The following is a 27,247-nucleotide window of genomic DNA, read 5'->3' as shown; positions in this document are numbered from 1 at the left end:
GCAATTAAACCTTTGAGTGTTTAATTGTCACACTACAAATCCGATTGCAATGTTTCTTCCCAATATGATCTATAAAAATGGGCAGCAAAACGAATATTTTGGTGTGTAAGATAGTTATTAACACTGCAAATTAGTGCTTCAGCGCTGTCCTCCATCAATGTAGTTAACGTGAGTCCACATTGACGCTACAAAATCACGTGACATGCTGACATCAAAGGTAAGCCTGAACCATTGAAATCCAGTTAATATCATCCTGAAAGGCTCTGAGAGATAGCCAGCACTTTCTGCCTCCCATATTATGATTTTTCTCAGAACTTACTAATTCAGCCTATCATCTTCCTCTCAATGCAAACTACTGGGAAAAGTACAACTTCAACTCACATATTGAAATCCAGTTAATATCATCCTGAAAGGCTCTGAGAGATAGCCAGCACTTTCTGCCTCCCATATTATGATTTTTCTCAGAACTTACTAATTCAGCCTATCATCTTCCTCTCAATGCAAACTACCGGGAAAAGTACAACTTCAACTCACATGGACAGTGAACATAACATACCACACTTGATAGAGAACACAGGTCAATAAATATTTGTTGAATTTCCTCTACTTATAAGGTACCTTGAAGTAGCCTCCCCTTATGCAGTGGATGCCTGAAACCAAGGATAGTACCAAGCCCTGTATGTACTCTGTGTTTTTTCCAATATATATACACAACTATGATAAAGTTTAATTTATAAATTAGGCCAATAGAGATTAACAACAATAATTAATAACAGAACAATTGTAACAATGCACTGTTCACGATTCATGGACAGACCTGTTCTGACTGCAGATCTGAGCAACCTTAGCACAGGATCTTTTTCTCCTTTTGTTAAGTTGAGAATTTTCACCTTTTCACTCAAAGGAAGCTCACTCTACCATTTATCTTTGGTGTGTTCAAACTGCATCACTACTCTTTTACTGTGTGGCTATGTTTAAGTAAAAATAAGAGTGCTCTGATCACAGGCACCGTGATGCCGGATAACCCAGCCTGCCCTACGTAAACTGAGAGTGCAGACTGTCACAGGGCATGATACCCTGGACAAAGGGAGGATTCGTGTCCCACATGGGGTGGAGGGTGACAGCGTGAGATTTCTTCCTGCTACTCAGAATGGCATGCCATTCAAAACTTACAAACTATTTACAGAATTTTACATTGAAGATTTTCAGGGTGCTAGTGTACACTTTTCTGTTGAACAGTGCTTGCAGTCTGAGGGAAAGAAGACAGTGATAAAAAATTATAATAAAATCAAGTAAAGTTTGAAGTTAGGAAAAGTTATTTTAAGATATGCCAAGAAGGGTAATTAATATTTCAAAGGCAAAGATATGTGGAAATCAGAGATAAGGAGATGAGGCAGTACATGGTCCAGGCTGGGGGACCACGTGGACCAACAGGTGGCAGGACGTGGGTTTGTGTGGCAGGGACAGGGCCTGCCCACGAGCTGTAGGGTGGGGTAAAAGGAAACACTCAGGCAAGCTTGGGGGGCAGAATATGCTCAGTAAATATTTCTTATTTAGAAAGCATGACGGCTAATTATCTATCAACCTGGTTGGGCCACAGTACCAAGATACCTGGCCAAACATCAGTCCATGGGTTTCTGTGAAGCTGTTTTGGGGTGATACCAACATTTAAAATGGTGACATTTAAGTTAAGCAGACTACCCTCCATAATGTGGGTGGGCCGTGCCTAACTGTCCATTAAGTTAAGGTCTGGACAGAACAAGAAGACTGGCTTCCACTGAGCAACATGGAATGCTGCCACCAGTCAGATTTGGATGGGGTCAGCGACTCTCCCTCAGATCTCCAGCTTGCTGGCTCACCCCATCAAGATTTCGCATTTGAGGCTGGGCGCAGTGGCTCACACCTGTAATCCTAGCACTCTGGGAGGCTGAGGCGGGTAGATTGCCTGAGCTCACAGGTTCAAGACTAGCCCGAGCAAGAGCGAGACCCTGTCTCTAAAAAAATAGCCAGGTGTTGTGGCGGGTGCCTGTAGTCCCAGCTACAGCTACTTGGGAGGCTGAGGCAAGAGAATTGCTTGAGCCCCAAGAGTTTGAGTTTTTTGTGAGTTTTTTGATAGAGTGCTTTGGCATCATAGGAATGCCAAAAGCACTCTATCAAGGGCAACAAAGTGAGACTCTGTCTCAAAAAAAAAAAAAAAAGATTTTGCATTTGGCCAACTCCTCATAATAGTATGAGTCAAGTCATTAAAACAAATCTCTCTCTCTCTCTCTACACACACACACACACACTTATCCGGCTGGTTCCATCTGTCTGGAGAACCTCAAACGCCATACTGAGGGAATTGCATTTACGCATATGGACCAGGAACCACTCAGGGCTGCGTTGCAGAATGGCATAATCAGAAGCTGTCAGCTCAGATATGTGCATTTTTTTTTTTTTTTTTACAAATACTTCCTCCCACTCCTAAACCCTTCTTTTTTTTTTTTTATTGTTGGGGAAATGTGCATTTTTTTAAAGGCTTATTGATTATCATTTTCACTTTTAGTAAATTCACAGAGTTGTGTGACTATCACCACAATCCAGTGTTAGACCATTTCCACCACGGGGTCCTTCATGCTTGCTGGAGTCGGTTCCTGCTTTCACCCCCAGCAGCCCAAAACCAGACTGCTGTCTCTACCAACGTGTCTCTTCTGGACATTTCCTAAGTAGAGTCATACAACACGGAGTCCCTTGTGTCTGCACCTTTAATTTGCATAACATCTTCTAGATTTATCCATGTTGTGATATGTGTTCAGTAGTATATTTCCTTTTATTGCTGAATAATATCTCACTGTACACCAATCCTATATTCCATTTAAACATTCATTAGCTGATTGGAATTTACAGAGTTTTGGCTTTATGTGCAATGCTCCTATAAACACTCTGCATGGACTCCTGCTTTTATTTCCTTTGGGGTAGCTATAGGAGCAGAAGGGCTAGGGTCGTCTGGTAAATTTATGTTTAGCCTTTAAGAAACTTCCAAACTGGGCGGCGCCTGTGGCTCAGTGAGTAGGGCACCGGCCCCATATGCCGAGGGTGGCAGGTTCAAACCTCAGCCCCGGCCAAACTGCAACAAAAAAATAGCCGGGCGTTGTGGCGGGCGCCTGTAGTCCCAGCTACTCCGGAGGCTGAGGCAGGAGAATCGCTTAAGCCCAGGAGTTGGAGGTTGCTGTGAGCCGTGTGACGCCACGGCACTCTATCCGAGGGCGGTACAGTGAGACTCTGTCTCTACAAAAAAAAAAAAAAAGAAACTTCCAAACTATTTTCCACAGTGATGGTACCCTTTTGCATTACTACGAGTAATACAGGTGGGTTTCAGTTTTCCTACATCTTTGCCAACACTGGTCTGTTTTCTTGATTACTGCCATTTTAATGTGCATAGCACTATCTCATCAAGGTTTTAATCTGTGTTTTCTTAATGAGGTTGAGAGTCTTTTAATGGGTTTATTAGCCATCTGTGTTTCTTCTTTGGTAAAACATATATTCAAGTGTCTTGCCCATTTTTCAGTCAGGTTGTATACATTTTTACTGTGTTGTCAGAATTCTTTACATATTCTGGAGGCAAGTTCTTTATCAGGACTTGTGTGATGCACTATGTACTATAAATTTTATAAATACAAACATATGATTTACAGATATTTTCTCCCAATCGGTAGTCTACTTCTTTATTTCCTTAACAATTTCTTTTAAAGCACAAAAGTATTTACTTTTGGCTAGGTGTGGTGGCTCATGCCTATAATCCTAGCACTTTGAGAGGCAGAGGCGGGTAGACTGCTTAAGCTCCAAAGTCTGAGACCAGCCTCAGCAACAGCAAGACCCTGGCCCTACTTAAAGTAGTAAAAGCTAGCCAGGTGTTACAATGGGGACCTGTAGGCCCAGTACTTGGGAGGCTGAGGCAGGAGGATCGCTTTGCTGTGAGCTATGATTCCCTGGCACTCTACCCAGGGCCACCTTATTTTCTGTCTCAAAAATAAATAACTAAAAATAAAAAACATTGACTTTTCATGAAATCCAAGTACTGGCTGTGCTTTTTTACACAGATCACCTTTTTAGTATTATCTGTAAGCACAAAGTGTAATCCAAGGAGGTTTTAAACTAGGAGCAATAGATGATTAAAAAGTCTATTTCATCATGCTGTTGCCACAGCGAATTCTCTGTTTGAATGAAAAGCATTTGGTCTCTGTGTTATCTTTATTAAAATCATTTTATTTGATGATTTAACATTGCTTAACTTACTTAAAAACACCCTGAAGTCTGCTGAAGGGTGGGGAGAGAAAGCTGAGCACAGAGTGTAACTGAGAAGCTGGCAGAGAGGCTGAGAGGCAAGAAAAGACTGGCCAGGCGGGGGTTTTGGTGTCATTTTGCACATCCATTCAGTACGTATTTATTACCAGATGAAAGCAGCAGGAAACAGTAATGTGTCGTCAGAGCAGGTACTACAGAGCCACAGTAAACAGACTTCCAGGAAGCTAACAGGGACACCTGTAGGTAACCACTTGGCATGTAAAACCCAGCTAGGGACTGTGCTTTATCATTCATTTATTAATTCATGTATTTAACAAATATTTACTGGGCTCAATGTAAAGTCTGACTAAAAGCAAGTGAGAAGCCTGCTGCCTGCCCCCGTGACGTGGTGATTCCTGCACACCTAGGAAATTTCTTGGTTGAGGGGTGGAATAGACATGAACGCCTAGAGAAGGCGGCTTTGCTGAGTCGAGGAGTTCAGCCGGTGTGTCTGCAGGAAGGGATCCTGACCTCGGATCTAAAGGATGAGAAGCAGGCAGTCGAGGGAGCCTTCCAACAAGAGCACATGGAGGTGGTGGAAGGGAATATACAAACAGCCAGGAAGAGCAAAGGCTAGGGTGACCCCCAGCAAGAATGAAAGGGGAGACGCCAGGCACTTAGGCACATTTTGGCAAATGAAGGCACTGTCTTTAAGTTAAGAGCCATGAAAAGCCATCAGATGATTTTAAATATGGAGAACGGTGGGGTTACCTAAATGAAAAAGATCACGCTGGCCACACATGCAGAATGGAAACATGGGGAGCTAGAGAGGCTATTTCAGCTTCAGGTGGGAAACAATGGTAGCTTAGACTAGAGCGCTGTTGGGAGGTGACGGTATTAGAGTGGACGGTGGTGACAACGACACCAGCAATGGCAGAAAATTAAAGAAGTGATGGGTTAAGAGCATCAGAAAGCCATGGGTGAGGGAAAGGGAAGTCCGGAGGACTCTTAGATATCTGGGTTGTGTTCTTTGGGGACACTTGACAGCATTAAAGACAAAAATTAAAAGACATCTGACGCTGGAAGGGATAAAACACAGAACTTGAGGTACGTGTGTAACATCCAAGCAAGCTGTCATCTGAGAACACATCATGTTCTAGATAATTGGTTAACACTAGCTACATGATGGTGAATTAAAGGAAAAAAATCGCGCTGTGAAGTCTGGATGAGGATGATATGTCCATGAAGGTCTATCCATGGTAACAAATGGATAGACCTCGTGTGGGGCACGTTGATAACGGGGAAAGCTTGTGTGGAGGGAGTTAGGGGAACATGGGAAGACTCTGCGCCTTCCTCTCAATTTTGCTGAGAAACTAAAACTACTCTAAAAAAATTTAAGTCTTAAAAAAAAAATCATGGTTCCTGCCTTCATGGAGCTTACGGTCTAGTAGGAAAGGCAAATATTAAATAACCTTAGAAAGTAATATTACAAATTGTGCTGAGAGCTATACAACTATCATCAGGTGTTAGAAAAGAGGGAAAGGAAGAGGTGGGGAAATTCTTATCAAGGAAGTGTTTTAAGTGGAGGCCTGAGGGCTGAATAACGATGGTCCAACGTAAGAGTCAAGCAAAGAACTTTTTATTCAAAGGAAATAGGATGAGAGAGACGGTACAAAATTCAACCCGTAGGAGAGAAGAGACTGTGGGGGCTGGAATGTAAGGAAAAGGGGAAGAGCTGTGTTAGGTATGTCAAAAAGGAGACGTCGGATCAAAATCATCCCGGCCCTGCACTGTGCAGGGTAAAAGCCACATATGAATGTGTGTGCGTGTGTGGGTGCAGGTGTGTGTGTGTGTGAACTTGGCTGCTGTGTACAGAATTAACAGGGCAGTGAAAGGACCATTAGGAGACTGCTAACTGTGATGGTGGTAGCAGATGACGGTGGCTTGGTCCAGGCTGACTGCTGTGGAAACAGAGACAGGGGACAGAGTGGAGGTACACTCAGAGGCCCCGCGAATGGGTTGGATGTAGGGATAAAACAAAAGGAGGCATCAGGAATGATTTCCAGGTTCCTGGCCTATCCAGTAGATGAACAGCAGGGGGTGCTATTCCCAGGGGAGCTGAGTGAGGCTTAGCTCTCTGGGCTTCTGAGGCATCCGGGAAAGTTCTCCAGAGGGGGTGGAAGGCACACTTCCCTCGCTCAGAGCAGATGTGTGTGGGGGGAGGCAGAGATGGATATTTGGGAAGTGTGGTGATTAAGCCTCCAGGGAGCCTGCACAGTGAGAAGGAAAGGTCCAGGATTAAATAAATCGATTCCCAACATTTAGAGAACAGAAAGACTATTGTCCCAGGAACGGAGGTACAAAAAAAAACTTTCTCTTTTAGGCAAACACCACACCTCTTTGCTTAAGTGTTATTTCCCTCCCATCTTGTTCTCATCTGGGTTCCTTTGTCCCTACAATTTCTCCCCACTCTTCTGTGTACAAAAATACACCATTTCCTAAAAATAAATACTTGGCCTGGAGGAAAAAAAATCCTTGCAGTCTCCCTATATTTTTGTTAACTTCCAAAGAAATAAATTCTACGAAAGGACATTATGGGTTCATTAAAAATCCTTCTATCTTTAATTTCCAAAACATGACTTATTTATTCATAAATTGAGGTCTGGAATTTGGAAAATAGTATATGGGTTGAAAATTAAGCCAGAAACTTAGCCGTCAGTAATACTGATCACGTGTGGAGGCCGGGCCAGCTGGTAGGCAGGTCTTCCAAGTCATGCTTCTCTGCAAGAGAGTGTCAGAAGTTTGCAGAACTGTACGATACAGATGACGGTTCCAGCCTAAATAAGTTGTCATTATAAACAATTTATGTGACACAAAAATCACAGAAAGAGCATCAAAAATTCACATTCACATTAAATCATCTCCCATCCCAAATTAAGTAATATTCTGGAATGATTTCTTGCCCATATGTTATTTGGCACCACTCAGAATTTACACAAAGTTGTTAGTCCCTCCCATGACATGTTATAAAACAAACAGACAAAAAGCCTAGGCTGTATGCCTCCTGTTAGACCTAAGATACTTGAATATTCTATCTTTAGCCCTCACAATAATTCTCTGAAGTAAAGACATTAGGATCCTCAATTTACTAAGGAAAAGAAAATCTAAGGTTCAAAAAAGTACAGCTGCTCCCGCAAGATTCCCTTGAAACAATAAGTCCTTGAACTCAGACCATCCAGCTCCAGAGCCTACTTAACTCTTGCCTACCAACTAAATAGGTGAATAAAGGAAATACAGAAAAAAAAAGCGCTGTGCTTTCTCTAAAGCACTGGAATTGGGCATAGCATGAGTTTTGGAGAAGTGAGGTGTTTTTCCTCTAATTTGATTGTTAAAGAAATAAAGAAATTGTGAACAGCACACCTCTTGGGGGTACAACACAATTCTAAGAGGGACTTTACCTAACAATTGCAATCAGTGTAACCTAATTCATTGTACCCTCAATGAATCCCTAACAATAAAAAAAAGAAATGGGTTAATCACAAAACTATATAAATATATACTGCTTAAGTACAAGAAAATCTACGAAGAAATGTTAAGCACTAGCTCATGGAAAGGGTCATTAGCATTCACCATAAGGAACAGCACCACAGTACATGCAGTCTGATGGTCAAACCAGCTCCCAGCAGTTTTTGGGAATGAGACTGGATTATATATAGCAGTCAAAGCCTCAGAGTACTAAATCCAAATATGGGGATTTTTTTTTTTTTTTTTTTTTGCCGGGGGCCAGGTTTGAACCCGCCACCTCCAATATATGGGGCCAGCGCCCTAACCCTCTGAGCCACAGGTGCTGACCAATATGGAGATTTTTATACTCCAGAATTTTCTCTTTGCAATAGCTGCCTTAGCTGTCAATTGCTAAAACAATAGAGACCATATTGCAAATTTAACTATTAACAAGTTATGTTAGACCATGACCTTTTAATAAAGCGTTGTGTTATACAAAAAAAGGGGGGGATAATGAGCTGCCATGAATTACTAAGGTAAACATACAAACCTCATGTCATAACCACAAAAGAAGAATGCCAACGCTGAATGTAAGTCCCCAGGTCACGGCAGCTTATTATGTGTTCCTTATGACAGGAAACCCTTGTCACGTTTTACCCTTAGAAAGTTCTAAATGTACTTGATTCACATATACACAATTTTAAGTCACTAGCAGAATCCGAACCCACACCATGCCTAATTTATTTCCATGACATTTCATCTGTATCTTTGAAGAAATACAGTCACATATCCCTTAAAACTGGGAATACATTCTGAAAACTTGTTGGGCGATTTTGTTGCTATGCAAACTCACAGAGTGTGCTTACACAAACCCAGATGGTCGGCCTATTGCTCCTTGGTCACACACCTGTACAGCACGTTACTGAACATTGCAGGTCAATGCAACACACTGGTGCTTGCGTATCTAAACATAGGCAAGGTCATTGTGCTATGATGTTATGACACCTATGATGCCACCAGACAACAGGAATTTTTCAGTTCTATTATGATCTTATGAGACCACCATGATATATGTGTCCACTGTGATCTCACACGTCAATGTGACACACAGGACTGCGTACCTGAGCCCAGAGTCTAGAATCGAAAACAGTGTTTAAGATTTATGATCTGGGTCTCTGGTAAAAAAAACAAACAAACAAAAAAAAACGTCAATGGCAATAAGTCCTTAACTCTTAACAAAACTGAAACAAAAAAAGGACTAAAGTATCATTTCACACTTAATATAAAAATATGTTAGGATAAGTGACTTTTTGAACAAATTCTATAGGACATCAAGAATGAGAAGGAGACAAAAGAAAAGTTACAGGTTTTTCAAAAAATATTTTCTCTATATCGCTTCTCTATATTAAATTTTGAAATTATATTCCTGCCTGTATGTTATTCTAGACCCATTCTTCCATCTGCAAAAGTTGAGTAGCAAATTCAAGAGATCAATTAGCAAAAAGTTTCTGAAAAGCCAAAGTGCATTTATAAGATGGTCTAAAAAAATACTCAAAATATGTTGCTCAGGCCAGTGACAGCAGCATGTGTCTGTGTCCCAACTACTCAGAAGGCTGAGCAGGAAGATCACCTGAGCCCAGGAGTTTGAGGCTGCAGCGAGCTATGATGGTGCCTGTGGATAGCCACTGTACCCCAGCCTGGGCAAAGTAGCAAGACCCCGTCTCTTAAAAAAAAAGATATGTTGCTTAGATAAATGGTCTCCACAGGTACTCTTTGAAAAAAGGATCTAGGCTTAAGTAAGTTTAGGAAACACCATAAACAGACTCCTCCCCATTTTAGAGATTTACCATACTAACATTTTAGAAGTCCTGTAAGTTAACTATTTGTGGTTATTTTGTTTTTGAGACAGACTCTAACTCTGTCACTCTAATTAGAGTCCCGTGGCATCACCGTAGCTCACTGTAACCTCAAACTCATGGGTTTGAGCAATCTTCTTGCCTCAGCCTCTCAAGTAGCTAGGGTACAGGAATGTGTCACTATGCCCGGCTAGTTTTTCTATTTTTAGTAGAGACAGAGCTCTCACTCTTTCTCAGGCTGGTCTTGAACTCCTGAGTTCAAGCAATCTACTCACCACAGCCTCCCAGAGTGATAGGATTACAGGCATGAGCCATTGCACCTGGCCCTATTTAGCTACTTTAATTCAGCATCTTTTAACTCCCTTAGACCAGTCCTTCTCAAAATATTGATGGCGAAGAACTAATTTTCTTTAATTTCCATTCTATTGTAGCCTGATAGTCTAATTAACAATAAAACTGTCAGAGGATTACACCTGCAGTGCATCTTACACGGGTACATGTGAAACTTAGTAAATGTAGAATATAATTGTCTTAACCCAATAACTAAGAAAATGCCAGGAAGGCTATGTTAACCAGTGTGATAAAAATGTGTCAAACTGTTTATAAAACCAGTGTATGGTGCCCCATCATCGCATTAATGTACACAGCTATGATTTAATATTAATAAAAAAACTGTCAGAGGAAATTAAATTTTTTAAGACATATAAGTTACAACCTTACATTTTAAGAAATTGTAACATTTAATAGATATAAAATTGCTCCCTTAAATTTGTGTAAGAGTTTCTAAACGCTTACTCATAATATCTTTACCTATCTTGCCACAAACCAGGGCTAATTTGTACCCCATCCTCAAACTACATTCTACACTCTGTGGACCACTATTGCATCAAATCCCAGAACCCACATATTCCACGTGTCTATGAACAGCCGTCTGATACCCTTGGGAAATACTGGTATAGAGCAAAACGCCATGAAGTAACAGACAGGGTCAAAGTCTAAGTCCCAAAAATTCTAATCCAATCTGCCTACACATTATTAAGTTCTACCTGCTATTAAAGCATCTTTGCAGCTGAACTAGAGTATAATAACATCATTATCTGGTTTCCTTCAGGTAAAGCGGATTGGAAAATAGAAAAGGTCAAGAAACTCACTTCAAGGTCTCGAGCGACATCTGTAAGTTGTAATTGCGTTCCTGTTCAGGCAGCTTGGAGAACTCCACCAGACAAGGGTGTTGTCTCTTATTGTCATCCCTCACCTGCAGCAGGACAGGAAATCGACAAATAATAGTCTCCTGGGTCAGACGCTAGCAATGGGCATTCAATTGTGGGGCAAAGTAGGGGGGGACAGCAAGAAGAAACGCCCATATGACCCCAATACCCACGGGCTCTCTCCCTGAGCCCCCTCCAGCATTTGCTTCCATCTCGCCTTCTCCAGAAGGCTTACCCTGCCCACCTGCCTAATCGGGCAACCTGCCCAACCTTCCGATCCTTTTCTTTTCTTTTTTTTGTTTCATAATACTTACCATCTTCTAACAGACTAGATCCTTATTAATAACAATAGACATTGGGTTATTGTTCTGTCTCCCTGCAAAAATTTGGGTCTCTTCATTCTTGGATATGAATGAAGCACCTAGAACATGTCTGTCACGTGGTGGGTACTTAACAATGTTCTAGAAATTGAAATTAATTCCAGGAAGAAGGAGTATGGTGATGACTTATTTTATAATGATTTTCTGTGTAGAATTAAACTGACTGGAGACCCTGATTAATGACTGACTGATGGGAAGACTCTTTGAGGGCATTCTGGCTGTTCATTTCACCCCGTTAGTGACCTGCTCTTACAAATTGCTCCACGACCTGTACAAAATCAGTTAGCATAATATAGGCGGCTTTGCATATTAATCCTTGAAAGTGTATATCAGCAATCACATTAAAGTCAAGATCTTAGGAATAAATTCATGAGAAAGATGTTCTCTATCCTTGCATCAGTAATTAGGCTTGTTATCTTCTAGGAGGCCTAAATTACAGAGGCGTTACTTCCCGGGCAGTACCTCGATGACAGCCACAGGCTGTCAGGGAGCAAGTGACTCTACTGGAATAATGATGAGGTTTTGTAAATGCCAGATAGAAAGTACAAAAACATGAGTGAGACTAGTCCTCAGGATTCACCAAGTTAGAAATCTATTTATTCCATTATTTCTGGAGATCATGACACATAAAACAGGACTTTTAGAGAAGCAGGTATCATGTATATTTAAATGCACAATTCTGGAAATGAAATCGACTTATAAAATTTAACTCTAAACTCAAAATCTTTAACACTAAATACTAAGCATAAAAGTAAAGACAAACGTGTCTCAGTCCTAAGAGACTGTCTTTCCCTTTGATGTAATCTCCACCTCCCTTCTACTCTCTACAAGCATCACCATCCTCTGGGGGTCTGAGCTAAAACGAGAAACCTGCTGAGATTTCCTTCCCTCTCATACTACCACCCATATTTGAACTCTGAAACATCTCCTGTAATCACAAGTCTCCATCCCGACTGCCAGGCACAGCCTCGGCACTTCTCACTTGGGGCACCTGTTCCCTCTCCCTGACCCTCTCACTGTCCCACTCACAGCAGAGCTTCTAAGTATCACCTCCCTCCTAAGCATTTTTCAAAACTTAGACCCTATGAATAAAATCATGTTCTGCCCAAGGTCTTTGGGGATGTACCTCTTGCCTACATGGCCTTCCCAATTCTATTCCTCTGTACCGTGGAAGAACCCTGTTCTTTGCCCTATGACAATACTGTACTACTGAATGGTCACTGCAAATGTCCTGTTCCTCCTGCCTCCTCATTTTTGCACTTGCCAGGTCCTCCGCCTAGACTATGGTCTTGTTCTCTTATTGCCAGAACTCATCCTTCAGCCTCAAATCAAATATTAGAAGCCTTCCCTGATTCCTGGGTGAGACCTAAATGTTTCTTCTGCACTCCATAATTGTTTACATGTCCGTTACTCAACAAAACAGGACATTCCTAAAAGGCAAACACAACGCCGGGTCCCCAGTACCAAGCAGAGCCAGGCAAACAGTAGGCATACAATAAATTTTAAAGTGACAGATAAATGACAGAATGATTCTGCATGAGGTTATTCCATTACATACAGCCCTTGCGGGATGCTCCTGTGAAATTTATCCCCCATACACTGTAACTTCTTGGCAAAAACTAAATAAATAAATTCAACATGCAGGGTAGCTAAGTATAAATTACTCCAAAGGAAAACACACATAAGTACTTCAAAACACTATTTAAAATGTTAAAAAAAATTATGATATTAACCTAGTAAAAGGCACATGCCTTCCCCTAGAATAATAGCGGTTGAAAGGTCAGAGATTACAAATGCTTCACTAAAAGGAGTTTTAGGGAAGGTTTTGTAAAAGCAGCAGTTGTGCGTTAGATGAAACGGTGCAGATGATAGCACAACAGAAGCCGACCACAGGCTCACTGTCACCCCTGGAGATACAGGAAGCTCAATGTTGCTTCAATGCACCTCAGAACCAGCAAAAGGCGACCTAAGTCAGTGGTGGGTAAGGTGGTTCCGAAGCTCTGCACTCCACATCGCTACGACCACGTTTGAAAACTCAAAGAGTACTTTGCACATAGCAGGAATAAGGTGGATGGTATTAAACTGAACTAAATTTAACTGGGAGAATAAATAATAAGGAGACTTTATATTTTCCTCACGTTTTAAAGAAGGAACAGAACTAAGACTTCTCTGCAAAACATGATCATTTAGGTGAACTTATGAGCTTGCAGTAAGAGACCATCACAATGGAGGATCAGCAAAATATTTGCTGTCGCTGTATGAATTTTTTGTTGTTTGCTTTTCATTTTGCTTCTTTTCCATGAACTGTTTTTCTAAATCTTTTTAGCCTCGTCTTGAAACTTTTAGGGAATTTTGCATGTAATTCCTCTTGCAATTGACTAGGACACATCTATAATATCTCTCCTCTTCTTGACTTTAATTGTGGTTCGATATTTTATCCAGCATTTATAGATGTCCTTGATTTTTAAGAGTCTATGAAGGTCACCCAAAACTAGCCACTTGAGTGTTGCTGATGTAACCAATGTCTAATCATTCCTTACTTAATGAAAGGATCTTATTTTCAGGTCACACTTCAGCAACTCTTACAGAAAAAAAAAAAAAAGAAAAACAGTTCTAAACTTGAAGTTATCAAACTTGTATTCCAGCCCTACTTAACTAGTTCTGTGACTTCTGCCAAGGCATCTAACAACTCTATGGAAACTGTCTGCTACTTCCTAACCAGTAAAACTGAAATAATAACACATAACCCTGTTAAATGCAATGTCGATTTAACCTAATAATCTGTATGTGAAAATGTAAGGCATTAAACCAGTGGTTCTCAACCTTACTAATGCAGTTCAACTAACGCAGCTCAACCCTTTAATACAGTTCCTGTGGGTCACGACTCACAGATTGAGAATCACTGCATTAAACAAATACATAAACACTACTGAGTAGTGAGGAAAGACATATATTACTGCTGATATTGACACACTAAATACTCCTCATTCAGAACTCAGTGCAACAATCTGTGCCTTGGGAGATCCACTAATGCCAGGATCATGCTAAAACAAGTCTATGATAACACACCTGGGTTACAAAGAAAGTTAGGTGTTTTATTTTAATCTATTGTGAACTAAGATCTTTAACAAGTCATCATTTGGAAACATGTGCAATTATGATTTTTCAGACTGTCTTCTACCTGTGAAATCAACTATGAACTTTTTGGCCACAGGTCCCTGGCTGTTACATACAATTGGGACTAAGAGAAAGAAAACATCAGTGAGGGCAATTTCTTTTCATTTTCACTTTTCACTATCAATTACAGAGGTTTTTTTTTTTTTTTTTTTTTTAAGTATCTCAGAAATCAATGTCCAATATCTGTATCTGTTAATCTTGGCTTGAATATGTAACTTTCAACCCAAAGACTAGTAACTTGCACTTGTTTAGGCAAGGAGACTTTCAATGAATCTGCCAGTGACAGCAGTCAGCCCCTTTACTATAATGACACAGTAAAGCAAAACTGCCCAAAAACTAACACATGGGGGGAAAGATCAACCCAATTCACTTATGTCACCCCACAGGAGGATAACGAAGAAAAAGTTACGTTTTCAGAAAGATGTATGAACAGAATCTGGAAAATAGATTTCAAAATTATGTACCGGGCCATACTGCCAGCCAAGTTCAATTTTATTCATAACCCAGAGTTCATGGATATTCTCTGCCAGTTTTTCTCTTATCCTCTCTAGATGAGGAGGTAACACGATCTAAAATTTAAAAAAAGAAAACAAACATACATCAGAAACAAACAGTGCTGACTATTCTCACTAAACAAAACTGTCCAACAATTCCTTAAAATATAATAATATAAATAGGTTCTTAACTTTTTATTTCACGACATTCTTTAAGATAAACATCGAGACCTTCATTTAGGTTTCCAAGTGAGTTTATGGACAAAAAAATAAATAAATAAAGGAGTATTTGGCAGCAGCAAAGAAAGATGTTTAATGAGCCAGATAAGGTGGCACACGCCGGTAGTCCCAGCTACTTGGGAGGCTGAGGCAAGAGGATCACCTGGGCCCACGAGTTTGAAGTTGCTGTGAATTATGATGCCACAGCACTCTATCCAGAGTGACAGAGTGAGACTGTCTCAGAAAAAAAAAGGAAGAAAGCTGTTTAATGGATATGGGACAACTACCAAAGTGTGCATCATTTAAAATAAGGAATCACCCCAAAGCTCTTACACCAACCTGGCCAGCATCCATGGCCAGGGTGAAGGAAATTCAGTGTTCAATGTATAATTCACTGGCTCTTTGAGCCTATAAAAGTCTGATTGCAGCGATGATTCATGTTTTCCCTCAACTCTACTCTGTTACTGTTAGTGGTTTCCAAACACAAGCCTCAAGGAAAAAAAAAAAAAAAAATCTTTACGTGTTTCCATTAAAAAGAGAAAGTGAAATAATCATTTTTAAAAAACAGCTGAGGGGCTGGTTCTTTACATGTTTTTTTTTTTTTTTGCAGTTTTTGGCCGGGGCTGGGTTTGAACCCACTGTCTCCAGCACATGGGAGCCACAGGTGCCGCCCTGGTTCTTCACATCTTGATAAAGCACTTTTGTGTGACCCCCACAGCTAGTCCCTCAATGGACCGAGCTGGCAAATACCTATAACGCCCCCGGAGGAGGTGCCAGCCCCGCTTCCTTTCCCTGAGACAGCAGTGGCCGTTTAGATCTCAGACAGTGGGCGGCGCCTGTAGCTCAAGGAGTAGGGTGCCAGTCCCATATGCGGGAGTTGCCGGGTTCAAACCCAGCCCCGGCCAAAAACCACAAAAAAAAAAAAAAAAAAAGAAAAAAGAAAACTAGATCTCAGACAGTCCTCCACATGCTACCACTGCAGACTCTTGTCCGCTTCTGGCTTCCCAATCTGTCTCCTACTGAACTCAGGCAGACCTATATAGACCCTGTTGCCTTTCATCAGTGACAACACAAACTGAACTTTAGTTACGAACGATGTGTGCGTGTTTATGCCAGCCGCATGAGTTTGAGACTAGCCTGAACAAAGCAAGATCCCATTTCTACTAAAAATAGAAAAATTAGCCAGATGTTGTAATGGGTGCTTGTAGTGCAGCTACTCGGGAGGTTGAGCAGGATTAAAAAAAAAAAGAAAGAAAGGGGAAAAAAAACTATACCAAAAATACTCTTATCATCTTAATTGACAAGGTGAATAACTTCCAGAAGGTTCCAGAGTAGGCATTTGATCCAGGACATTTTGACTACAGTTCATGATCTGAATCTCTATGTAAGATAAAGTAATTTAATTATCTTCCAGATAATATATTCCTCTAGATAGAAGACAATAAAAGCTCTATGTTTACTCTACATGAAAATAAACATTCTAAAATAAGTAAATGTTCCATCTAGATGATATTACATGAAGTACATTAGCCCAGATATTAAATCAACATAACATTGTCACCTTAAAATTGTGTGTATAATTTTGTCACCAAGTTCCACCTGTTACGACTATTACTTATTTTTTAAAAAGTATAATATGCACTTCATACACTATATGTATTAACTATTTTTTTAAGTGATGGCGCCTCCTTCTGTTACCCAGGCTAGAGCACCGTGATGCAGTAATAGCTCACGCAGACTTGAACTTCTGGGCTCAAGTAATCTTCCTGCCAAAGCCTCCCAAGTTGGAACTACAGACATGTGCAGGTCCAGCTAATTTTTGCATTTTCATGTTTTGAGAAATGAGGTATTAAGTATGTTGCTCAGGCTAGTTTTAAACTCCTGGGCTCAAGTGATCTTTCTGCCTCAAGTAGCTGGGATTACAGGTGCTGGCCACCCTGCCTCACTCCAATGTTAACTATTTTAGTCAAACCTAAAGACACCCCTGAAAAGTTTTAAAACTTCAGGTTGTGACCCATTAGTACATCATAAAATCAATTTCTTAGGCTGGGATGACTATTAAAAAATAGAATAGAACAGGGCGGCACCTGTGGCTCAAACGAGTAGGGCGCTGGCCCCATATGCTGAAGGTGGTGGGTTCAAACCCAGCCCCGGCCAAAAACTGCAAAAAAAAAAAAAAAAAGAAAGAAAAATAGAATAGAATAGAAAGTAAGTGGACATGGTGGGGTGAGCAATATTTTACAAGTTTTGTTTCAATCCTGTATGTCAACTGCCTTACTACAAAATGCACTCCTGTGGGTTGCAGTCCCAGTGTAGAAACCACCGATTAGCAGAACGGTCACCATGACAATTGATCTCGATACCTGGCTGGTGTCCACAGGGATGGGTGTGAAGGCAGCTTGGGTCAGGGAAACCGTGGGGCCCAGCAGGTCCCGTGTGTACGTCCTCTCTTGCTTGTACTCTCGACTATGTTCCACTTTCAACTTTTCTTTTGGCAGCACAGCTTCGTAACAAGGAGCGTATCCAGGTGGAGGAAGGAATTTGAATTCTCCATGGCGTCCCCCAAGCAGAAAGCGTACCCTAAAACATTAAGGTTTTCTAATCAAACAAAACATTTTTGTTCAAAAATGATTTATACAAAATTAACTTTATCAGAAGCCACATATTTTTACTAAATACCATCACAATGTCATCATCGCTTTAGAATCTAAGAGGCTCTGATTATAATAATTAAAACAGGAGGGTGTCATATTGATCAAAAGAGAAACCTGATTAGATCTTCAGTCTCAGAGAAGACTTAATTACTTACTGGGGAAATAACTAATTGTACGTGTATCATATTACAATGGGAGCCAAGTACGTGCCCATAATACGTGGTCACTAAATGTCCCGAGGTGCCCAGGTAATCAACAGATAAAAGAAAAGACATGATCTAAACATCTATATGCTTAATATGATAGGGCTGAACTAGGTATGAGAAAAAAACAGTCACTGTTCAGGGCCCAATTTCTTAATGAAACTCCTTAAAGGGAATTCAGATGTCACTTCCACTTGCTAAAGAAAGCAGATAATCTTATTTCTTATTGTTAATCTATTTCAATAACAAAAAGCAACTTACTAAAATCTTTTATACATCATACACATTTAATTAAAAATAATCTGAGTTCCACTGGAAAAAAATGTTTTTAAATAGTTAAATGATACCAATTTCTTGGGGGCTCTTAGCTCAGAAAAATAAATTCAAAAATTTCATTTTCTTTCTAATTCTTTTTCTAATTTTTGTTTGAATCACAAGCCAAATAAAATAAAATAAAAAGCACATAACGTGAAGAAAAACAAATGCCTTAAAACAATCCAGAGATCTACAGAAACATAATTGGTATAAATCCATCAGAAAAGGTAATTGGTACATGAATAGTTAACATTTCATGATCACTCTGTCCTGACATCACTATGGTGCTTCTGGAACGAGGAATTATTCCTGGGAGGAGAATTTCGATTAAAAGATAAACCAGAATAAGTGAATGACCTTTAGAAATTAAAAAGTCACCCTCATTAGGCAAAAATATACATGGTGTCCCAAAGTCATCCCTAAAGTCACCATACATAGGGAAACGGGATATTATACAAAATATTCATTACCAAATTTTACAGAATATTCATTACCAAATTTTACAGCGAACATGTAGAAAATATTTTGTAAATATATATGCATATATATTTAGATGTCGTCTATACATACTTAGATGACAGAGTGGCCCCTTATAACAGACCATCATTTATTGACGTTTTCCTTGTAAAACTCCAATGAACTATAATTTTAATTTCTTTTTTCCTCTGTAAGTATCAAAAAAGGAAGGAGCTAAAGGGCACCGTCATGGCTCAGTTGATCACAGGTGGAGAATTTACAAGTGTACCAGGCAGAGGGGACACAAAAGGAGACATCTGGACCTTATCCACAAAAAAATAAAAATTCTGTTTCTGGAGAAATGAGAGGCTTTAGAGAAAGGTGGGAAACTGTTTTTTAAAAAAAGGAAAATTAATGAAAATAATTTTGAGAAAACAAATGGTATCTCTATCCTTTTATTTTTTTATTAAATCATAGCTGTGTATATTAATGCCATCATGGGGCACCATACACTGGTTTTATATATAATTTCACATATTTTCATCACACTGGTTAACATAGCCTTCCTGGCATTTTCTTAGTTATTGTGTTAAGACATTTATATTTTACATTTAATAAATTTCACATGTACCTGTATTTTTAAAACATATTATTCATTTCCCCTCGTTAAATACGTGCAAAGATGAACTAGACTGTCCATATCTAAACAACAGCCTCTGTGGACAAAGCATTCAGCCTCCCAAGATTCTTCTCTTGGGTGAATCTCACCTCTTCCTTTAAGGGAAGGGAAAATGCCCTGCGGATAGAGCCCAGGGGGAGCAAAGGCTGGATGGTGGTCATCAGGAGTCTTCTGTGGAGTATGAGAATGAGAAAGACCAAAAACAGACATACTAACTTTATTCCTGCTGAGAAACTAACAACTGGAAAGAAGAGGCCATCGATGTTGAAATTCTCAAACATTCCTTGAACAGGTTGTCCATTAATTCGGAATGAGATGCTTGGAGCACTGAGATCTAGACAGCAACTGATGACGTCATCAGTTCTCAGCAGATGCTGGTTGGGCGAGCTCACAGTACGAGCAATGCAACCTGTTAGGGGAAAAACATGAAGAAAGGTAAGTTCTCTCGAAGAGTCGATGATTGAATTAAATGTTTACAAGTAACAGTGGTCTCAGGCATAGCAGGTACCGTATCAGAACGCAAAGTCAGTTTCTTTTTCAAAAGTTAAGTCCCCTTTGTTTTATAAATACAAAATAAAAATAGATAAGGATAATGAAAGCACACTGTGGTCCTTTATTCCTGAAGTTCATCGTTTATTGGCAGAAGACTATATGCCAATTGGTTTGGTTTGGTTTAAAATTTATTTCACACAAGATCTTGGTCGGCTTCTTAAGTAAAGCAGGGTACAATTGGAGATGTGAAAATGAAATCTGATAAATATCATTTCTTGCCCTGGCCAGTCTGTGCTCTAAGCCTATTCCTGATTAGATAAAATTTCCTTTCCTAATTAGTACCAAGGGTATCTGTTCCTCATTGCAAACGGGAAGAAAAGAAAGGTTCTCCCAAACATGTGCTCACAAACACAAATACACCCCTCAATTTGACCAAAGACAAAAAATAGATTCCATGTTACATGCTTTGAATTTTTATAACATTTCTTTTTATTTCTAGTATACCAAGGGGTTTTTTTTTTTACCAAGAACATATCTGAGATGCCAGTAGAAGAGAATGTTTATTTTAAAAATGTGGATACTTTATTTTACTAATACTCAAACCTGCAAGTAATAAACGCACTGTCAAATAGTTCTTCTACAATGCCGTGAATATAATAAAAGCAGCTCGTTAAGAAATCATATAAAAGCAATGCAACTCACAGAAAAAGGTCTATTTTCTTGTTTGCATCATGATCTATAGGCAATAAAAATGTTATTAAACAAGTATTTACTGTAATCCAAATACATGACTCAGTTTGAGGGGTATGACACTAATGCTAATGACTACCAGTCGACGCGGTAAACTGCTCTGCAGGGTCAGAAACAAACAGATAAGAAAAGACCAAGATTGAACAGCCTGAGGTCCATGGCTTCAGTGATGCTCACAGGACTGAATCCACTTAGTAGTGTTTTCAGGTGATTATTTTATTTTACTTTTATATGTATTTATTTATTTATTTATTGCAGTTTTTGGCCAGGGCCGGGTTTGAACCCACCACCTCCAGTATATGGGGCCAGTGCCCTACTCCTTTGAGCCACAGGCGCCGCCCTCAGGTTACATGTTTGTAAACTTATGTCAAGTTCATGTAAGAACTACCCTCCTCTTCTCTGTATTCACCAGACAGAAGACAGCAGCATCTGATTTCTAGACCCTGCATTAGAAATCTGGACCATCTTTCTGGTATTGTTCTAGAACATTCCTCCATACTTCTATATTTAAATTCTCTAAGACCACCAAGATTTTTGACATTTTCGTTCTTTTTGCATTTGGGACTTGGATGCCCCAAATTCAATTCTTCATTCAGAGAGGACATGGAGCAACGCTGTGTGAAGTTTAAACTGAAAAATTTAAGACACAGCTCAAAACTTTTGCTTATTTGAAAATCTTGGTTCTAAGGAACATTACTACTCTCTACTTACAATGTGTTCAGTGGTAGGGAGTATGTTCTAGCCTACAAGTCACCAGTATTTGAACACTTTAAATTCTGCATCGACCATAAGAAGAAAAGAAATAGGAGAATGACCCCAAGAAGCTAGTGAATGATGCCCCATGATCATATCAATGTACACAGCTCTGATTTAATAAAAAAAAAAAAAAAGATTTTCTAAATAAACTTAACCTTGGAAATTAGTCAAGCTTCAAATAATTTCTTTTTGTTTTTTTGAGACAGAGTCTCATTATGTCACCCTCGGTAGAGTGCTGTGGTGTCACGGCTCACAGCAACCTCAAACTCTTGGGCTTGAGCGATTCTCTTGGCTCAGCCTCCCAAGTAGCTGGGACAACAGGTGCCCACCACAACACCTGGCTACTTGTTGTTGTTGTTATTGTTATTTAGCAGGTCTGGGCCGGGTTCAGGCCCACCAGCCCTGGTGTACGTGGCCAGTGCCCTAACCACTGAGCAACAGGTACTGCGCCCAAATAATTTGTTTCTGACTATGAATCTAAAATAAGCAAAGCATTTCACAGATCCCCAGTGGCTGAGATAATACACCTTTACATGCAGGCATGATGTGGCACATATTTTCTTATCCATTAAAAAAAAAAAAAGGATAACATTTCAAGATGATTTTCTCCTGAAATTCCACAACCTACCATCCCTTCTGTGACACATCCAGATAGTCACTAAAATTTGATTTGTTCTTATCATTCTGTTTAATAGACACTTGGTTATAAAAGATATACTGCACATAAGTCAATTCCATAACCACTAGTTAATTTTAATGGGTTGAAAGAAAAAGCTTCAAATTGAATAGAAACATAAAAATGGTGAAATGTGTTAAGGCTAAAAAAACTGCAAGCAACTTGGCATTGTCTTATTCCGAGTAACGCTTCTCCCCCTAGGCTCTGTGTAATGGGAAAACAAGTTAATAAGTTTCATGTGATCAATGGAGTATCCCTACTTCCTGCAAAGCCACAAGAGGAGCCAGAGAAAGAATAGTAATATCCAAAGGATTATCACCAAATTGCACTGTAAAATAGATATTTGCCCTATTTCATATTTGACGGGCCTTCTGAAGTTAGTGCTCTCTGTCTGTGGTTCGTCAATAGGAATATTGTACTGCAGAGCAGGCACTGTGATTATAACCAGAACCTGCATACAAGGCAGTACACACCACCGCAAGGACTCAAAGTATTAATACACGCCCTAGGGGGGAGACGAAATATCCAAAACACAGCTTCATCTCTTTTAGACAACTGAGCTACTGACGCTGAATGTAAGAAAACTTCAATAAGTGTGACAGATCCAACTATGAGGTCTGGCAATTAAGTTTGTGGACTTGCCACCATGGGCTTACGTTGATAGCACTGTACAGAAAACTTGGTAAGGTTCCCTAACCTTGGTGTATCAATCGGTGTCTCACAGTTATGTTAGTGTCTACATGTGAAAGTGTCTTGTTGAACAGCATTCATGACGTGTGTTTGTGTTCTGTTGAGAGAATATCAGAGCCTGAATTAGAGAAGCAAACATTTGTAAATTTCTTGTTAATGTTGGCAAGACTGGAGGCAAAATCAGGGACATTGTGGGGATAATGCCATGAAGAAAATGGCAGTATACAAATGGATTAAAAGGTTTTCTGTTAAATTGTGCATTAACATCATTTCTGACGGAGAGAAGCATAGCAGGCCAAGTAAACACTGAGAGAGAAACAGAAAAGTCATAACTGAAAATCTTGGCCAACAACTCGTGGCTCTTGCATCACAACAATGTGCCAGCTCTCACATCACTGTCTGTGAAGGACTTTTTAGCCAGTAAACAAATAACTGTATTGTAACTCCATCCCTACTCACCTGATTGGACCCCAATGACTCTTTTCTTTACCCAAAGATAAAGGAAATATTGAAAGGAAGACATTTGGTAACATTCAGGACATCAAGGATAGTACAATGACAACTGTGATGACCATTCCAGAACCAGGGTTCCAAAATGGCTTTGAAGGCTGGACCAAGCACTGATGTCAGTCCATCGCTTCCCCAGGGGAATACTTCAAAGGTAACCATAACGATACTCAGCAATGAGGTATGTAGCACTTTTTTCTAGGACGAGCTTACAAACTTAATTGTTAGACCTTGTTTTTATTTATTTATTTATTTTGAGACAGACTCTCATTTATTAACCCTCGGTAGAGTGCTGTGGTGTCACAGCTCACAGCAACCTCCAAATCCTTGGGCTTAGGTGAGTCTCTTGCCTCAGCCTCCCGAGTAGCTGGGACTACAGGCGCCGGCTATTTTTTTGTTGCAGTTTGGCTGGGGCTGGGTTTGAACACACCACCCTCAGTATATGGGGCCGGCATCCTAACCCACTGAGCCACAGGCTCCACCCTGTTAGACCTTGTTAATAAAGTACTTTTAATTTACAAACTCATTACCACAAACTCTTAGATTTCATTTGATTTAATTATTAAAATATTTCATAAACTATCTAAGCCTATAAAGCATTCACATCGACTATCACTTGGGATCTATATGAGGTAAAAGTTTAGGTTTTTATAACTTAAGCTTACATTCTGTACCTTGTATATGTTAAATGCATTAGAAAATATGTCCAGGTCATAACAGGACTGTATTCTAAATGTAGTCTTATTAACACAAGCATATATCCGCAGAATTCAGATGAATTCTAACACCTAAAAAACATACATAATCAAGAACTACACTTTTTAATTGAAACAACTAAATGATATCTCTTTATGAATCAGAGAAAAAGAATTTTTATTATAAAGTACTCATTTTTCATATATTCTCAATCATCAAAGCTGAGAGTTGGTAGGTGGTGAAATAAGCTACACCTTCGTCTTTGACCCATTCTAAACTTCCGAAAGATGGGGTCATTTGATTAAGAATGGACTTTACTACTACCCTTTCCAAATTACCAATTCCTGTCTTACATTCTCTATTAGGAAGTTAAAATTAGTCTATTTCTTCCAATTACATTCTGGGCTTCATTTTCTCTTCTTTTTACATTGGAAGCTAAAGCATTGCACATACCAATTAAAGTATGTAGGAATCATACAGGTAATTCAAGGTCCATTCATGCACTGGAATTCCACTGTTTAAATATATATAACATGGTTCATAAGCAATACAGTCCCTTGGAAATATAATTATAAGCATTTTCTTTTCCACCAGTGAAATTCTGCTTTTTACTCAATACTTTTACTCACCATTCTCAATGTTAAATTTCTGAATAGTAAATGGACCCCACAGAAGCAGCATGAACAGCTTTCAAAAAGGCACTCTGAGAAGGAAAGATTTTCTTCTAAAACATGATGAAAGAAAATGGATAGGACTCACCTGACCAGAGATGAAGGCCGTCAAATCCGTAGGAGAAGAGGTCATCTCCAACGCCGTTTCCACCCCACTCTTCGCCCCCTCCAGGGTAGGGAGAGTACCCTTCGGTGGAAGCCCAGCCCACTCTTAGATGAGTTGCTTCAGCTGTCACAAAGGGCTCCGTGTGGTCCACCATCAGCTCATAATACCACTTCTTATACTGCGCAGACCCTTCACTGACACCCAGGAAAATATTGGGTCTCATGCTTTAAAAAGATAGGAAGAACAGATGAGAAAAACCAGCAAACCAACCATTGTTTTCATTCACATCTCACTATTTTGAACATTAGTCCTGCTTTCCTAAGATGCCACTAACATTGCCTTAATACTACAAAATTATTAAAACAACCCCGGAAACACAGTGAAAACTAATTCTCCAGCCAGCCTTGTGTCACGTGGGGGTATGAGGCTGAAGCAGACCATGCTGTTTCTGAAGGAACCAAGGTAACTAATCAGTTTTGTGGTTCATCAGCCTCACTATGAACAGAAACATTTTTATTAAGTTGTCTTTAATTCCATTCAGCAGGGAACGGTATACCCTACGGGAATACTAGGAATTCGTGAAGACTTCAGGAAACACCATTCATTAACAGCAGGTCTATCCTATGAACAACCAGGGACAAAGTCTTCCACCAATGTTGTTTAAAAAACACAACACAGAAATATACAACAAACCCTGCATTTCTGTTTAAACAGGATATAGCAATGAAAATCTCCAGACAGCTGCTAGGTAGAGGGCAGCAAAATTACTATGATCACACACAGAATTTTGTGGATTAGAAGCAGTGTTTCTTATTATTTATTTATGGGTTTATGTGGGGGGGGGGGATAAGAAAGGCAGTGTTGCATGGTGGTTAAAAAGTCAGTCTCTGGAGTTAGACCCAAGTTTTATTTCTAGTTCAAGTTTTTTCTATAAAATGTGGATAACAGTAGAACCTAGGGAATTACAAACACAGAGTGTATACTATACATGTAAAGCCACTAGAAAAGTAGTTGGCATGTGGCAAGTAATAAATGTTCGGTATCTTGGAAGATGGTTCTAACTGAAGATCTATCAGTTATTTGTGGAATTGTGTTAGTTATTTGTAGGATGTATCATATTTTGGACATTCTGTTTCATTATTATACATAGTGACTCTAAGTCATACTGAAGGATAGCATTTTTAGTTCTTTCCTAAGAAGGTGCAGAACGTAATTCTCTATAACCTCATCTCTATATCATTGTCAGCCAGCTCCTGTGGATGTCCTAAGCCTTCTGCATGTGAATGGGAACAAAATCTCCCAAGCAGATGTGTACGGAAAGACCATTATTTTCCTTGGTTCATGTACTGTCATCCCCTCTGATGGGTAGAAAAGACTTGTGTGATTCTCAGGGAATTTGTGCACGATCCTAGTGGAGAACTGGCAACCCGGGGCTGTAGCTACAGGGTGAGAAGGTGAGCTCTCCCGCTGTGCTGCCTGTCTGGGGGCCTCCTCTCTCTGCAGTCACCTGCTGACGTGGTTCACAAGACGGGTCTGCAGTAACAGATCTCTTCCTGGTAGGAGATTGTCACAGATGAGGTGCTGGTTAGAGCGCACTGCCACCCCATGGCAAACGCAGAGGGAGCACAGGACATCCAGAACCTGAAAAGAGAAATTACTGTCGGCTGACGCCAATCCCTGTTCCAGAATCAAGCAGCAGGGGCATTTTTCATAAAACAAACACATTCCCTCCAGTTCCATTCCCTCAGTAGTATAAGCATTATAGTATGTGTCCCACTGATTTTCCACTTTTATTCTTTCTTTCTTTTTTTTTTTTTTTTTGATACAGTCTCGCTCTACACCCTGGGCAGAGTGCCATGGCGTCATCATAGCTCACAGCAATCTTAAACTCCAGGGTTTAAGCGATCCTCTTGCCTCAGCCTCCTGGGTAGCTGGGACTACAGGCACGTACCACCATGCCCAGCTAGTTTTCCTAGTTTTAGTAGAGACGGGGTCTCACATTTGCTCAGGCTAGTCTCAAACTCCTGAGCTCGAGCATTCTACTTGTCTCAGCCTCCCAGAGCGCTAGGATTACAGGTGTGAGCCCAATCCCAACTTTTCTTCACACCTACGTTGAGAGCTAGTCATGCTCTCACTTATGCTACAAATAAATACTAAACAGTATTAATTGATTGTAATTAAGAGATGAAAAATACAAAATTTGATACACCTTTTAAAAGACGTCTTATTTTAAAAATACATTTTAAATGATTCCAGGATTCATTCATGAAAATAAAACGGTTTACTTGCCTTGTGATTTCTTCCATGCTTGTCTAAAAGTGAGATAATGGATTTAATATGCCCTTCCTTGATAATATTAAGAGCTTCTGGACTTTCGACTAACACACAGTGTAAAACTTCAAGAATACCTAAAGGTAAAACAAAGAAAGGGGAAGATATAATCATTCTACAATGACCAGTGTCTTTCTTTTTCTCCATGTGTTGTTCATTCATCT

General features: G+C 39.8%; 1 protein-coding gene across 3 annotated transcripts in view; it reads right to left on the bottom strand.

The window, feature by feature from the left end:
- The window catches only part of RYR2 (ryanodine receptor 2), an 830,565-nt gene that overhangs the window by 325,757 nt on the left and 477,561 nt on the right, over positions 1-27,247 (bottom strand). For all 3 annotated transcript variants that reach the window (XM_053605591.1, XM_053605592.1, XM_053605593.1), the window contains exons 16-22: positions 27,042-27,160; positions 26,260-26,393; positions 24,735-24,976; positions 19,625-19,817; positions 17,465-17,681; positions 14,853-14,957; positions 10,775-10,878 (exon numbers count right to left, since the gene is read on the bottom strand). In XM_053605591.1, coding sequence (XP_053461566.1) covers positions 10,775-10,878; positions 14,853-14,957; positions 17,465-17,681; positions 19,625-19,817; positions 24,735-24,976; positions 26,260-26,393; positions 27,042-27,160 — 1,114 coding nt within the window. The remainder of the gene's footprint in view (positions 1-10,774; positions 10,879-14,852; positions 14,958-17,464; positions 17,682-19,624; positions 19,818-24,734; positions 24,977-26,259; positions 26,394-27,041; positions 27,161-27,247) is intronic.

Source organism: Nycticebus coucang, chromosome 10 (genome assembly GCF_027406575.1).
Source record: "Nycticebus coucang isolate mNycCou1 chromosome 10, mNycCou1.pri, whole genome shotgun sequence".
Lineage (NCBI taxonomy): Eukaryota > Metazoa > Chordata > Mammalia > Primates > Lorisidae > Nycticebus > Nycticebus coucang.
This window is presented reverse-complemented; position numbering and strand designations above follow the sequence as displayed.